The 16,354-nt window shown below is 48.1% G+C and overlaps 1 protein-coding gene across 2 annotated transcripts in view; it reads right to left on the bottom strand.

The window, feature by feature from the left end:
- Window positions 1–13,556, bottom strand: part of ADAM12 (ADAM metallopeptidase domain 12) — a gene marked incomplete at its 3' end in the record, with an annotated part of 190,540 nt that extends 176,984 nt beyond the window's left edge. For both annotated transcript variants that reach the window (XM_084264940.1, XM_084264939.1), the window contains exon 1: window positions 13,323–13,556. In XM_084264940.1, coding sequence (XP_084121066.1) covers window positions 13,323–13,440 — 118 coding nt within the window. In that variant the 5' untranslated portion in view covers window positions 13,441–13,556. The remainder of the gene's footprint in view (window positions 1–13,322) is intronic.
- Between the last annotated feature and the right edge of the window lie 2,798 nt (window positions 13,557–16,354).

Raw genomic sequence — 16,354 nt, forward strand, 5'->3', positions numbered from 1 at the left:
CTGTGAAAGCCTTTGACACACACAGCACTCCCCTTGAAGCTGGGAGCACCGATGAATTTATGCCAGTGAGCGATACTTCTTCACCCAGTCTCTTGCAGAACGGCAGAATAACACACAGTCTCCATTTTCCTCTGTTGTTTTTGGGCCACCCACCTCCGAGCACAAGGACAGCCCTCCCAAAGAGCATCCAAGGAGCACCCGGAGAGGAGGGTGATGGGAGGGACCGGAGATGTGTGCTAACGAAGGGTTTCCACGACCTTGACCACATCCCCCGAGCTCCCAGGGCTGCAGTTCCTCATGCACACAGACGTGCTGGTATTTCCTCTCTGCCACTCTTCATCTCCTCTACCCATTTTCATTAGGACTTCTTTGAAGCTGGAGCCATTACAGTTGTTTGCATTACATTAATAACGAGGCCTCTTCTCCACGGGGACTCTTGGTATTACAGAAATATAAATAGTGTAATAATTGAAATCAGAGAATTTAAATTTCAGTAACGTGTCATGAGAGGGGAAGAAAATCAGGCCATCTGTATTACCAGGAGCTTTTATTGGGCCCAGGCTTCCTATCTTGTGTGTCTCATGCACCTACTTACTCACCTACGTATTTTCCATTTCAGTGAAACCCTGTCCGGCCCTTCCTGACGCAAACTCGTCTCCCACGTTTCCACATGAAAAACACTTCACAGTCTCATCTATCTGTTTTTTATTTTCAGCCTGCAACAGAGGTAACGCTTTTGATCCACGAGCTGATGCAGCACCCTTTCTTCTTCTTTTTCCTCCTCTTTTCTGCAGTAATATAAAAGATACTTTGTACAAACACTGAGATGAGTAGATGTTACCTGTCAGTGACTTTTGTGCGGGCTTAAATATTTCTTCATCTGCCTCGTGCTTCTACAACTTTGCTTCTTTGTGTGGTATCACACCAGGACTTGTTGATGAAGAAGTTAAGAAGAGTTTTCATCTGCTTTTGCTTTGTGCCTCAGTCCCTCCGAGCTCTGAGTAAAATAAACTCCAAGCGTGCGACGTGACATCTTTGTTTAGCGGCCGCTGCCTCCTGAAGAAGCCCAGACATGCTCTTCAGATTTGCATTTACTTAGAATTAATAAGCTTTCAGCCAGGCAGTGCAATTTATTTGTCCTTATGATAAACAAAGCGGCCAACGCTCCTGATACTGAGCGAGTCTGGATAAGATGGGCTGAAGGGGAAGGGAAGAAGTAACCCCCCCATCTCTGAGCACACACCCCTGCCATCCTGCTAGCACTGGTTTCGGTCCCCTCCCTGCTGACACAGCACAGGAGAGAGGAGTCAGAGCAGGGGTGGTTTATAAACACCACCCCATAACAGGGATTTACAACGACGCCAACGGACGGCACTGTGCTTCCTTCCCATGGGGATGCACACGTTCTGGGAGTCCCAGCTGCACTTCTTGTCCCACCCATGCTACCATGGTCCTGTCCAGGTCCCTGGGTGCCCTTACAGCCCCAGCACCCCACCACAGCCCAACCTGAGGCAGTCAGCCCTACCCCAGTGATGGATGTCGACCCTCAGCCCTCTCCCCGGCGCACTTCACATCACCCACCACAGTTACTGCCCAATTCTGAAAACAACAGAAGCATAATAATACAAATTTTAAAAAATGTTTTAAAAGGCTAAATTAAATCATATCATTATCCTTCTGTCACCATTCGTATCACAAAGGAGCTCAGCACTGCAAGTCACAGCCTATCTACCTTTTCCTCTGCTACAAGCCACCGATGCACGAGGATAATCTTGGGACAGAAAGGAAGGATGGAACAGAGTTCCACAAGCTGGAAACAGTGACTGGCCCTGATCCGTTTCTCAGGGCTTTGGCAAGGCTGCAGACAACAGAAAGGGTGCACAGTATCCCATTCCCCTCATTTTCTCCAGTTATCTTGTGTTACACCACAGGCAGCAGGACCTGTGATTTGGATAGATTATTTCTGGCTACAGAAGAAGGACAAATACACAGGCAGCTGCCTCCTGTGCTCACCAGACCATTGGCAATTAGTTCTGTGGCAGGATGCTGAGGCATGCCCACAGGCTCTGCACCCAGCCAGCTCCCCTGGGTCTGCTCCACGCCACCAGCCCCAGTGAGTTGGGGAACCCCAACAGTGTTGCCCATAGCCAGACAGGACACCCATCAGACAGAAAGAGCTTTATCTCCCTCATCAGTCGCTTCCCTCCTAGGTCTTATTTGGGATGGTTTTTTACCACCTGTTATCCAAACTTTCCAAGGTTCTACACAGAGAGGAGGACCAAGCGTTTGCCCTTCAGGACTGGAGTGAGCTTACAAAATTTGAGGGGGTGGAACTGCCTAAGGAGTAGTCACTACCCACCAAGGGCATCACTAAACAACCGGGTAAAGGAAGGGTTTTCCCAGGGGTCAGTAAGAAAATAGAATAGGAAGACTGATCCTGTTCTATCACTAAAGTCTACTCAACACACACAAGTGACCTGAAATCCAGCGCTCCAAGTTCAGACACAACATCTGCATGGGAAAGGGAAGAAAGAATCCAATAACTTGCAAGCTGGAGCAAAGGGTTGAAACCTAGTAGTAGAGAATAAAGGGCTGTACCCTTAGGGACTAGTAAGTTTTCCACTCTAAGCAGTAATCTTCAAAGGCAAACGAGACAAAGACCTGTACATGCTATCCATTATAGCACTGATGTTACATGAAGCAAAGACAGTCCTGGAACAATGCATCCAAAGAGGTGTTTCTAGTGAGTATCGGATATTTAAGCTACTCCTGAGAATTACCAAGGCAAGAACATCTGGAATACTGCGGGCATTTCTCCTCACCTGCCTTCATGAAAGATTAACTCAGCCTGGAGCTGGTGAATTGGAAAGGCTGCCAAGGTGTTCAGGGAAGTGGAAAGACAAGGGAACTGAAGTAATTATTTCTCATAATCTAGAAAACCAAAGATGACAGGACCCATGATTGTCCTTTAGCTTTATATACATCCTGGAGTTTATCTTGCCAGTGCTGATGAATTCATAGATGGCAAGGGTATAAAGTGGCTATACATAGTTATTTTGCATTGGAGCACAGGACTTCTGAGTAAAGAGGATCACATCCAGCTCTTGTGCATCAAGGGGAAAAAAATTAAAAATCAACTTCCTTGAAGTGGAAATTGTTAACATTAGCACTCAGACTGTATCATGCAAAAAAAACCCAATCCAAACATGTCCACTACCCAACTATCTGGTCAAGGAGTAGGGACATGTGCTCCCAGTCCTCTGTTTCACTCCATCTTCCAGCAAAAGTCAAAATATTACCAAAGCTAAACACTATCCAGGCACAGATCTTGCTGAGATCTTCTAGAACAGTACCCATTCTGCCTGAGACAGGAAAAACAATGAATTGACACTAATATTTTTCAAAAGCAAGTTACAGTAACATAATAAATATGAAAATGCTGTAAAATGAACCAGTACAAGATTTCCCATAATGGAAACGATGGTTAATTACTGGCATTAATGGTTAAAGAAAGAAAGCCCAGTAACTTGCATAGCAATAGCTTGCCTTAGGGTCACCCATCCATCTTAACTTTTACACTAACCACCATCTGAAAACAGAGCCACCTTCCCAAGAGAAAGGACAAAAATCAGAGGCTCTGCCAGCCTGATAAGGCACTTCCCATTATCCCACTATCAGCACTCAGACAGCTTTAAGAGAGACAGGACATAACACGCCGGACTCTGACCCCATCTCTGTATGTAAGCACAAAAATCTGGGCAAGGCCTGACTGTAAGTAAAATAAAACCCTTATCTCTTGCAATAAAGTTTTTATTAGCTCAAAAAATCATGAATTATTTTTCCAACTAACCTTTGCACATCTAAGCAGCACACTGATTCTCTCCACAAAATCGAGTAAAATTAATCCTTTCATGGCCTGCCTGGAAAATAATTATTTATTAAAAAAAACCCACAACCTACCTAACTATGGACAAAGTTTTACTTGTTTTCTCACTCCTCACCCCCAACCCCATCCCCAAACCCAAGGCCTCAGGTATTTAAGCACAAATAGCTCTTGAAAAACTACTAATTCCATGGATCATCTTGGGCTTGAGTCGTGTCTTTTCCTTCACGTTGTGAAGCTACAGCTCCTGCAGAAAAATCTTTAAAACATCAAAAAAATCAGCCAGGGCCTTTGATAAGCCTGAGGACAGGCAACAGCAAGACGACTCCCCACGTTTCTGAATTTAATTTTCTGTTCTTTCTGCTTCTAATGAAAAAAAGATCCTCTCTGCAGCTTGACAGGCCTGTCAGCTTCGAACCAATCTATGTACAGCTTGTCCACTCAGTCCTTCACACCACGCAGCCTCCCGAGCGCTGACTGGGCAGATGAGGAATAGAAGTTTGAGCTGCACTTGTCCCCCTTTAACTAAACAGCCTCAAAAACACGCTTTTTAATATTTCAGCTTTACAATTCTAAGGACTATCCCCTGTCATCACTTGTCCTTGCATGAGTTACTCCCTTCCTAAATGTAATTCTGCTGATGAAATAACATGTGACAGGGAACAGCCCTTCCACTCCTCCCCTACCAAATCCCAAAGACTCCATGGGAAAAGTCATGTGTTTGAGGTTTTGGTATGGACTTGGGTGCAAAAGCTTAAATTTGAAGGTAACTTGCTGTCCTTCTCCACCAAAGGCTCTGTGGTCAGTGTCGCTGCACGACCAGCTGAACAAACTAATGACACATTTTAGGACAAAAAAAAAATAGAGAGAAACGGGGGGTGTGTGGGGGGAATAAAAATAAAATGTTCATTGTGGAACATACCCCCTAAGCAGTTGGATCATCTTAATCTTCAAGCTTCTGTAATACAACTGTTGGAAGGCTCTAAGTCTGCGCACAATAAAGTGCTTTATTCGGGGAACCATATGACTCCATCAGTTATTCAAGCACATGTTTGGCACGGATTGAAAGTGAAAAGCATAGCTAAGTCAAATATTTCAAAACTGAACTTGTCTTTCTAACACACATGGTTTATATATTGGTGTAATATCTATATAACTTTTCAGTTCTCATATAGGGTAATGTCATGGCTAAAGTACAAAATGATGTCTGCTGCGCTAGGCAGCGCTGGCGCTTCTTGGGAGTTAACACATGCCAAAAAGCCATTTACTAGAAAATTAAAAGGGAAATATCACACTTGACAGGTCCTCAAGAAAACTGTAAAAAAAAAAATAGCTTTTGTTCCTTCTATTTCTTCAATACCCATTTCTCAACTCAGGATGGCTCACCATTCATCGGTAGAGAGCTGCGCTGTAACGAATCCGGGACAGCCAGTTCCTTCCCCATCACGAGCCCGAGATCGGTCCCCTCTGTTTGCAGATGAAATATTGCTCATCATACAGAGTTACTCCTGCTGATGCAAACGCGATTAAAGCAATCTTGGGAGAGCACAGTGTGATTAAAGCCTAAGTAATGCGAGAAGGATTTGGGCTCTCATTATACAAAATACATATTGAAATGCACTCAAGGAAAGAAGCCAGTATATATCTCAATATCCTCCCTGTTCTCGGGAACAAAATGTGACAAGTGGAGTTTGGAGAACAACATTTGCCATTGACTGCAGGAGGGGGGCTGGGAGGCTGCACAGCGTTTCAAAGAGTGAAAACCAAGCTCTATAACCGTGTGTAGAATATATACATATACTATATTTGGGAAACAGCTGTCCAGCCTCATTTGTGATGTTGGTTATGTTTGACTGAGGAATTACTATTCAGGACCAGTCCAATGGCAGAATTGTCCTTTTTTTTCCCCCTTCCTAGAAGAGAACATTTCAAAATAGGAGAGAAATAAAGGAGCACAGTCGAAGCAGCGAGCCAGAGGGCATCTCCACACACCAGGCGATGGGTACGTATGGAGAGGTTTCCCCCCTGGAAAAGCTCAGTGCTCGGAGTTCACGGAAAAGGGCAAGTTGTAAATACAAGATTCAAACCCAAAGCAGCTTTGAAAAGTAAGTGACATAACGGCTTAGGAGACCTTCTGTCCTCTCGCTGCAAATCCCTTTCTAGAGTTGCTTCTTTTCTGAGTCCTGGTGCACAGCATATAAATTGGTCCAGGCCTCCCTTCTCACAAAAACAAGCAGGATAGGACTAATAAGAGGTGAAAAATAGGAAGGGCTGCCTTTCCTATGGGTAATTCCAGGATGCCCTAGAGACAGGATGTTGTATCTTATCTCAGCATCACCCCAGCACCATCCTGGCACAGGCACTACTGGGGCGCATCTGCTTCTCCCTAAACCACTGCCTCTTCCTCCAAGGGATCCCAGAGATTCCCATTTTGATTATGAACTCAGCCTTGCACCCTTCAGCACCAGTGAGGCAGCACCTGACACAACCACTTAATCGAGTAGAGAAATAACAACCTGTGCTTTTCAAGCACAGACACAACTAATCCTTGGAGCTCCAACGTCAAATAAACACTGAACACATTCACTTCTCAGCAGTGACTCCACATAATTACACAACAATCCAGATCCAACCTTTCCTTCCAGTTACTCCCCTCCAAACCCTCAAGAACAGCTCCTTCCCACTCAACAAAATCCAAAATTACTCCTCAAAATACAATTTCCTCTCGGTCTTTGAAAAGGTTCAGCCCAATCCTCTCCTCCCATTATCCACCAGACCCTGCCACTGAGTGCAAGGAATCCCTAGCATAGCTGTACTGAGGGATGTCCCTTCCCATTTACAGCCATCAGTGAAAACCCCTCCTGAGTGGGAGTTGTGTGTGTGTGATGAGCACAACGCCAGATCAGTCATTCAGATGTTCTCCAGGAAACCACGCTGAAAACACAACAGATCCAGCTGAAGCAAATCTCAGTATTAATTTACAGAATGACAGAATCCCTAGGTTGGAAAAGACCTTTAAGATTATCAAATCCAACCATTCCTGTTCTATGCTAAACCATATCCCTAAGTATCTCGTTTACCCCTCTGTTAAATACACCCAGGGATGGGGACTCAGCCCCCTCCCTGGGCAGCCTGTGCCACAGCCCCACAACTCTGCCAGGGAAGAACTTTCCCCTCCCATCTGAGCTGACCCTGCCCTGAGGCAGCTTGAGGCCATTTCCTCTTGTCCCATCTCCTGTCCCCTGGCTGCAGAGACCATCGCCCACCTCTCTGCCCCCTCCCGTCAGGTCAGTGTAGGCAGTGATAAGGTCAAATTAGGTTAAAAAGCACTGGGGAAAGGCTCCACAGTTCTCTCCCAAGCCTAGCAAATGAGCTCCTGGGCTGGGGTGGCAACATCCATCACAAGTTTTCATTTGCATGGGGAATACCTGCTACTTGCTTTACACAACAGCAGAAAAGTTACCTGCACCCACACTACTACAGGCTGTCCCTGAAGTCTGGCTTCCTATTTTCTGAGAGATGAAGGAGCAGAACACTCAAGAGTTGGTTAATGCTCTGGCAGCCACCTATCCTGCTCAGTTTTATTGCGCGACCTTACAGCAAACATCGCCCTGAGCACCGGCTCAGTCCATAACTCCTGACTTTCACAGGCTGCTCCAGGAGTAATGAACAGTTATTTTTATTGTTTCCTCAGGGCAGGGAGAACGCCCAGGATATCTTCCCAGGTCAGACACGCAGCTTTGTGTCTAACCTATGCATCTACTGGTCCCACCAGGCAGATAACTGAAGAGGGCAGAACGCCAGCACCAGGCTGCACAAAGGAGGCAGATCCATGGAGGTGACAGAGTTCATCCCAGCTGAGGACCAGCCTCACAAACAAGGGGCATACACAAAATAGAGACAGGCTCCTGCTTTCTAAAGTGTGAAGGTTTCTTCTGCAATGACCTTGCCCTCTCCCCTCAACTACAAGTGCTTACCCAACGTGTCTCTTCAGTGGAGTTTCATCTTCTGCTCTGAAGAGGCAATAGATGAAGAAATAAATACTGTTTCACTTGGAACACTCACCTCACACTTGAAAAATCTCTGTCATAAGACAAGCCTATTTTTTAACCCAGATACAGTCTCATGACCTGCAATTCAAAAGGAAGGCGGCTCAGAAGCAAGCTGCTCCATCCTCTCCTCCGAGCTGCAGAAGCCACATTTTACTCTCAGCTGTAGTTATGTCACTGCAGTGGCAGAAAAGGAATGAAATGCTGACTTAAATAACCTGGACAGAGCAGTTCCGAGCTCCCTGGGCAGCCTGTTCCACATGCTGGAGGTGGCTGAGTCCCCATCCCTGGGTGTGTTTAACAGACGGGTAGATGAGGTGCTCAGGGATCTGGTTTAGCACAGGACAGGAATGGTTGGACTTGATGATCTCAAAGGTCTTTTCCAACCTTGTGATTCTGTTCTCTTCATGGCTTCTAATGGCTGAGATATCAAGACCTGCAGCACACCACCACTGCCACATACAGACAGCACTGCTGAAGGAGGATACTGGTGACCCTCAGCCCCACACGTGGCCAGGCCCATCTGCTCCCCTTATGAAACACAGTGTTATGACAGAGCCCACATTTTGTATCTTTCTTATTTTTACATGACTACATCAAAACAAAATCCTCCAACCCCTGGATTCAGAGTCTGTGTTTCACCATATTCTTTCAGAGGTAAGCAGCCACACATGAGGCTAGTTCCTCTTGCTTGATCAGCTACTTCCAGAACTAGAAAACATTCAATAAAAGCAAGAAAGCAGCAAGTTTCCACCACTGTCAGAAGGTTTTTCACTTAATGCACATGACATATACCATTAGACTATATTTGTAGTCTGACATGGTTCCTCTTAACAAATATCTCAGGATAAACTAGTCTTTTATACCAAATTCTGCATCCACGCTTTCATGCCTTGCTGTGTATTCTCCAGCGTGGTTAACAGGCCATGAAACATTGCACTTCTTGGGACAGGACAAGGGGTGATGGCCTCAAGTTGGAGCACAGGGAGTTCCACACCAACATGCAGAAGAACTCCTTTCTGGTAAGGGTGAGGGAGCCCTGGGACAGGCTGCCCAGGGGGTGTGGAGTCTCCTTCTCTGGAGAGATTCAAGACCTGTCTGGACCCTGCTTTGGCAGGGGGGTTGGACTCGATGAGCTCTGGAGGTCCCTTCCAACCCCTACAGTTCTGTGATTTGGTGACTTGGGCCTTTAGTACTATAAAATTTGGGGGACAAAGTGCTTTTGTCATAAGAGTAAAAACCTGAAAAGCTACTTGAAATGCAAATACAGCATGCATGCAACTTGAAGAACAAAACCTGAGATGATGTAGAGTAAAACACAAGACCTTGCAGGGCTAACAGAGCCATCAGAAAAAAAAGGATTAACTAAAAACTCTCTCCTGAATAGGACAAATGGGCTGGCACCTGTCCTGGTTCTGGCCAGAGTTAACCTCCCCAAGCAGTCAGGCAGGGCTGGATGCTGCGTGAGGTGCAGAGCTGGGCAGAGCTTGCTGGTGAAGCAGCCCCTGGCCACATAACAGCATTTCAGACCTGCTTCCCAACACTGCAGAAAGGTTCCCTCTTTACAACGCTCACAGCAAAAGTCAAGACAAACAGCAGCCCATCGGCCCTCAAAGGCAGGTGTCTGGACCGGGGGCTTGGCAGCACCCCCAGCAGAAGCCAGGCTGTTAAAACACCCTGGACAGGGTAATTTGGGCTGTTTCATCACCCTGCACTGGCTGTATCCCTCAGCCTGCCTGGCAAAGGCCACATGCTGCTCGCCATTCACATGCAACGCTGCAGGCCCAGCACTGCTGAAAAGGATGCACAGGAATACTAACAAAACCAAGCCCAGCTGGACTCCTCAGACCATTTGCACTGGCAGCATGAGATATGTTAGAAACACAGGGACCGCCAGTGATAAATCTGTCAGGGTTATCATACGCCAGGTCTGAACAAGGCTGGTGGAAGACCAAATAAGCCTTTACACGCATTCAGCCTTTTTAAAAACTGAATTTCATGATCAGTGGCATCGACAGCAGCTGACAGCCCGAGTGGAAGCAACAGATAAACACAGCCCTGATCCGCTGCAGCCACTCACATGTCGTCAGGAAAGTGCCACCGGGGCAGCCTCTGCACCCTGAGCAGGATGAAAAAACACCCAAAATGTAACCTGTCAATCATTAGTTCAAGGATGCTCTTTGCAGCCGGCCAGAGACCTCTGCAAAAAAGAAAGAAGCATCTCAAGGAAAGCAAGGGAAGCCCCACAGAACACCAGCGAACAGCCCAGCAGCTCCCCAGTGAGCAGGAGCGTTAACGATGCGAACATGATTTGAAGAATGGGCATAATATGCTCAGCTGGTGTATTTTGGCACGGACCTGTGGAGCCCCACGGACAGTGACAGCTCATGCCAGGCTATCTGCAGGGGACCTGATAGGGATAATCGTCAGACAAGAAGGTGATTATACACAGACCGTAAATATCTGCCACCAGCGCTGGAACTGTTTGAAAGAAGACAGTATTTGAAAGCGAGCTCTAAAACACAGGGTGTGCTGGAGAGATCAGGTTTTAACACAAGAAACAAGGACTGGCCCGATCTCTTCTGTGACTTAATTTCCACAACAGTAAGTAACAGAAATAAAACCTGACAGAAAAGTTATTTTAATTGAAGGTGAAGAATTCTGGACTGCAGCTCTAGGACTTTGATTTGTCTGCTGTTCTAGGACTTGGATTTTTCTGCTGTTCTAGGACTTGGATTTTTCTGCTGTTCTTCCAGCTGACACCTAACATCTAAAAGAGATGCAGGAGTTTCCCTGCACACGCCAACTTGGGAGCTTAACTCTGCACACCATCGCTTTCATTACCTGCACCGCAGATACGGGAAGGCCTTGATTCTGCAAAAGCCTGATGCAGATGTAGATTTTGAGGCATTTGAACTAAAGCTGTAGGATCAGGTCTTTTCCCACTAGACATTACCCTGCACCAGGACAGAAGAGCTAACTGTGCTTTGCTGAGGTCAGAAACCAAGTACCACAAACTGGACGTGGCAATCGTAAAGCCATCAAAGCTGGAAAGGAAACTCACACTGAAAGTGAGCAGCAAGGCTGCTTTCACGCTGTGTAGCTCATAACCTGGTAATTCCTATTCAACATTGAGAGCTGTTACTTGGGCAGCCCCACTTTACGTGTGTCTCTTGCCTTTTACAACCGTGTTTCGGAACAACTGCTAGTCAAAACCGGTTTTCAAGGCATATTATAACTCAAACCTCTATCTTAATCGCTAAGCGTGTGTTTATGCAGAAATTAGGATGTCCTGGCAGCACCTCAAATCACTGACACCGGGCCCAGAGCAGGCAAAGCCAGCAGAGGTGGAAGTTGCAAAGCCTCAAGCGCCCCGTGGAGACGCGTGCCAGCACAGCCCAGAGGGCTTTTCGTCACCGGGCAGCTTCGCTGGGTCTAGGAACAGGCGGCTGTAACTTTCAGCACCTCTGTGACCAAGAAAGCAGCACATGCTCTGGCAAAGCTAAAGCTGTTCTGTGCTTGGACAGGAGGAAAAGAAATGGGATTAACGGAGAGGACACTGGCTGAGCGGATGCAAAAGAGCAAGTTATGGATGTGTTACGGAGCGGGGTAGGAGAGATGCAGCAAGGGAAGCCCAAAATCCAGCTGAGCTGCGAGGGTCAGCAAGCACCACCGGGCTTAGATATCTAAGGATGGGCACCATAAAGAGGAGTGGCTGAGACAAACTGTAGAGAGACCTTAACTCACCAGTGCAAATGAAACCTTAGAGCTTCAGCTTGGCTCTGGGGGAATCCCAAAACACAGGTAAGAGGATTCCCACCACCACTTCTTGCCATTCCTGACTCTCTTGTGTTTGCTAGGTCCAAGTCACCTACAGTTTACACTCTTGTTTCTTGTTGAGACAACTACTTCAGGGCATGTTTGTTTCTTCATTTCTATCATATGCAAATACTCAAAGCATCCACCTCAAATTTTCCTGGATGCACAGCTGCATTCACCCTTGGTCCCAGCACATCTCCAAACCTTGGAGGGGCCTGGCTGGGCACAGGGGCACCCACACTCAGAGAGGGGCACATGCCAAACAAACCCATCCAAATGCAACAGTATCTCCTATCTCCTCAAGTGTTTCTGCAGCCCTTTTTCCCAATACACTGATTTGGTGTAAATACAAACATTGAGGAAGCAAAATTAAGACCCCTCACAAAGGCAAAGCAAAGCTTCAACACACATTAATTCACTACCATAAGTCCTAGGTGCTCGATTAAACACAACACCTTGTTCTGTCTGCCCCAGGATTGCAAGATGCTGACTAAGAGGCGACAGAAGCATCTCTCTATCCTTCCCTCAGCAACCCCAGAGCCGAAGTCCCAGTGAAAGTCACTGTGCATAAATCCGGAGACAAGCAAACATTGACTAAGTGTAAAGTTACAGAGAGGGGAAAAAAGAAGACCCAGGAGAGGAGTTCGCAGTAAAAGCCCCAAGACAGGAGTTGTGAGTAACACACCGGGACACGCGCACCCGCCAGCGCTGTTACGTGGATCTACAGCAGGGGATCTCCCTCCCTCTCTCCCATAAAATATGCATTGTCAGCCGCCGCTCAGCGGAGAGGAGAGGGCCTGGGCCCTCCAGTGATTCCTCAACAAGCCCCAGACTTGCTGTACAAGTGGCTTTTCCCGGGCTGCTCCCCGCCTGCGAGGCGGATCCCGCGGCTCTCCCGGCACCTCTCCCGCCGCAGCCCCCGGTGCCCCCCCCACTCGTGCCGGCTCCCAGCGAGCGGAGCCGCCAGCAAACTTCTACCCGGCGGGGCCGGACGCTTCCACCACCGCGCCTGGGCTCCTGCGGGCAACTCTCCCCGGCTGGAAGCTGAGTCCCAACTCCGCCAGCACTCCCAAACCCCGACTCCAGCCCCGGCTGGCTGCTGCCGGGGGACCCGGAGGGGATAACTGCTCCCCGGGTCCTGCCTGCTGCGGCGGGGACCCCGCGGGGCGACCCCCCTCCCCTTCCCCCCGGGGGTCCCCTGGACCAGACGCGCACACTCGCTCCCCCCACGCTCCCCCTCCAAGGGGCCGGGGGGGCTGCAAAGCAGCGTTTATCCGCCGAGGGTTTGCGCAGCGCAGCGGGAGTTCCGCGGCTCCTGGCCGGCGCTGCTCCGCGAGTCCGGGATGCCCATGCCACGCCGTGCCCGCTCCACCCCCCCCCCAGCCCCCGCACCGCGGAGGCGCCGCCGTCCCGCGGAGAGCCGCGGAGGCCGGGGAGGGGGCGAGCAGCTGCCGGGTGCGCTCACTTGGCTCCAGCCGTTCCTCTGCTGCTCGTGTCCCCCCCCCCTTAAAATGGAGCGCGGGGCGAGGAAAGGTGGCAGAAAAACCTCTGTCCGTGTCTCACGAACTTACCTTGAGCTCTGGGTGATGCTAAAAGGAGCCAGCTGAGGCTCAGCAGCAGCATGGAAATCTGGGCTGGGGGGTGCGGAGGAGGGAAGCGCTGCTGATCTGCATGGAGACGCTTTGACATCTTAGCCCAGACTGAGGGAGACAAACTTTCATCAGCTGGGGCTGGAGAGCAGCACCATAATATACAGTTACAGAGAGGAGCGAGCTGGGACTCAGGATGTGAGAGATTTCCTGCATGCAGTTAACTCCAAAACCCCTCCTGCTCCTGCCCGGGCTGCTGATGAGTTGGGCTCTGCTGCCCCGAGGGGGGGGAGAGGTTGGGGGGGGGTGGGAGGAAGGGGAGGGGGGGTAAAAGTAAGTTGTTTCGGTGGCGGGTTGGGTTGTTTTTTTTTTTTTGGTCTTTTTTCTTTTAAAAGAGGCTCGGATTATTTTTTTCTTTTTTTTGAAATTTGTTTTTTTGGCAAGGAAAATTCCGTCGACCGTTGCAGTGAGGGAGCAGCAGCCTGTCCGTCCTGGCTTGCGCTCCCGACCATGGAACAAATGAGCTCCGCGGCTGCCCCTCCGCGGGGTCCTACCGCCCGCCGCCGCGCAGGCAGCGCCGAGCACCGCGTGGCTCCGGGGAGGGGGGCTGAGAATCCCCCCGGCCCCCTCAGCGGCTCTCTTCCCGCCACCCCCCCCTCGCTGCCAAGGTTTCTGCTCCACACACACACACACAACCCTGGCTGCTTCCTCTGGAAAGTCATCTGCGTACATTAGACACAAGGATTATTTATCGGTTTCATAATTATTTGGGAGTTTTTTGGGGTTTTTCTGGTGCCTCAAACTTATTTTATATTGTGAGGGTTTTAAAAGTCAAAAAAAAAAACCCCAACAAACCCAAAACCCCCAACAAGAACAACCCCAACACACCCACAGAGTTGCCAGATGCGTTTAAAATCTCCAAATGATTCTCACTGGCTGGCTGGGAGAACAACCAAACACAGATTATCTACTCCTCAGCCTACCACCAAAATATGTTGAATGCCCATGTGTTGCATGGAAGGCTGGGGAACAGGAGAAAGGGTGAAGCTTCTCCTATAAATCCTCACAAGACTGTTATCCTGCTGGTGTATTTTTAATTTATTAAGGGTCTTCCCAAATAATGCCATTGGGATATTGATACTTCATTCTGCACATTGGCCCTGCATTCCTTGTGCATGAAACGGTTGGCCAACCTGGCTGAATAGTGTCTGTACATCAGGAGGCACAAGATTGTGCAATCCCACTTAAAAAGAGCGTGTTTTGGAACCATGGATTTGGGTCTGCACTGGGGCAGAGGCTGGTAAGTATTCACAGGGACCTGGACTATGCCTTTCCCCAGCTCAAAGGACAAACGAGCCAGCAGAAACTCAATGGGTGCAAAGTGGTACAAGCTGGAGCCCTGCATCATGCTCACTTTGTGTGGTTGGGAGCATCCCTGACCCACCGTGGTGGATGGCAGAGCAGTCACATCCCCAGGAGAACAGTGGTAACACCAGGTCATCTCAGCATAAATAAACCTGGGACAGAGCTGGGATCATGAAGCACGTGCAGAAAGGACTCAATCAGCTGCTTTTCTTCACAGTTAAAGAGTTAATTTTCTCCCCTTACCCCTCTGCCTGAAACTAGACCCATGGATTCACCTCCAGCTGCTCTGAGTTTTGAACTCTATCAACATTTAGCCCTCATGTCTCACCTCAGCAGCACACTGTGCTCCTCCCCAGGAAACCCCCATCCTTGTGAGCAGCCAAGGATTATCCTATGGGTCATTTTAAACACCCAAATACCGAATTTTCCCCACTTGCCCCTTATCAAATACATCTCGACAGCTAAAGCCAGCAAGGTTTCATGCATTAAAACATGAACTAAAGAACTCTACTGACTTTCTCATTAAGGACATGTGGGTTCCACACAGCACAACAGCTAAAAAAATGTTAAAATTAAAGTGGATGATTCCTTTGCTGAAGGCCACTGTAGAAGACATTCAGACACTTTTATTCTTTGAAGCTATTTTCCCCATTAAAAAAAATCAGTCAAAGGGAATTAAAGGCTTCTAAGTTGAGTTTTGGTAATCACACGTGGCTTTTCACTGAAATGGCAGTATTTTGAGTACTGATACTCACTAACAGAGAATGTGGAGCCAGTTAAAGCTTGGTCATTCATTAGCATCAGTGAACTAGATATGATCAGAGTTCTTCCTCCCCAAAACTTAACCAGAAAGGAGCACTTGATTTCACCACACTAATTTTCTGGGCTTGAAGTTGATAAATTGATAGTTTATCACAAAAGAGCCCCGAATATTTTATTAATGACACCCACGTAGGAATGCTACTGAATTACAGTCACCTCTTGCTCTGGGGAACAAAGGTACCAATTTCAGAGTTTAAAAAACTCCTTTGGAAAAAAAAAAAAACAACAAAACCCAACCCAACCAAACCCCAAAACACAAACCCAAACCCTCAAGGAAAAGAGGAGTCCCTCTGAAGTGCCCCTTCCTCACTGCTACATGCACCAGAGGCCAAACCGAGACTTCTAATTTCTCCTGTCGACCCACCTCCCGCAATTAGTTTTACGAGGTTTGGGTTTGCTTTATCCACTTCAGAAGAACACGGTTCCCTGCAGGAAATGAAAATTGCATCCAGGTTGTGTGGCTGCTTCAAAGGGAGCCACAATCCTGATTCTCCAGGTTATGCCTGCAGGCCATGGCTCTCCCATCCTTCCTTCCATCCACCCATCCATCCATCCATCCATCCATCCATCCATCCATCCATCCATCCATCCATCCATCCATCCATCTCAGCTTTGTTCTTTAGCACTGTCAGGGAATGAGGAATAGGGTTTCTAGGACTTTCTTTACTGTCTGCTACTGCTCCTTTATGCCTTTTCCTTTTTATCCCCCCCCTCCATTTTTGCCCTTCTTATCTTCCTTGCTCCATGCATTTAGTTTTGCTTTTGTTCAACCACAAGCAGCTTTCTATTCCAAAGGGTTGGCTCTGCTCTGTACTAGTGTAGGGCTA

The sequence above is a fragment of the Gallinula chloropus genome (assembly GCF_964237585.1).
Source record: "Gallinula chloropus genome assembly, chromosome: 5".
Lineage (NCBI taxonomy): Eukaryota > Metazoa > Chordata > Aves > Gruiformes > Rallidae > Gallinula > Gallinula chloropus.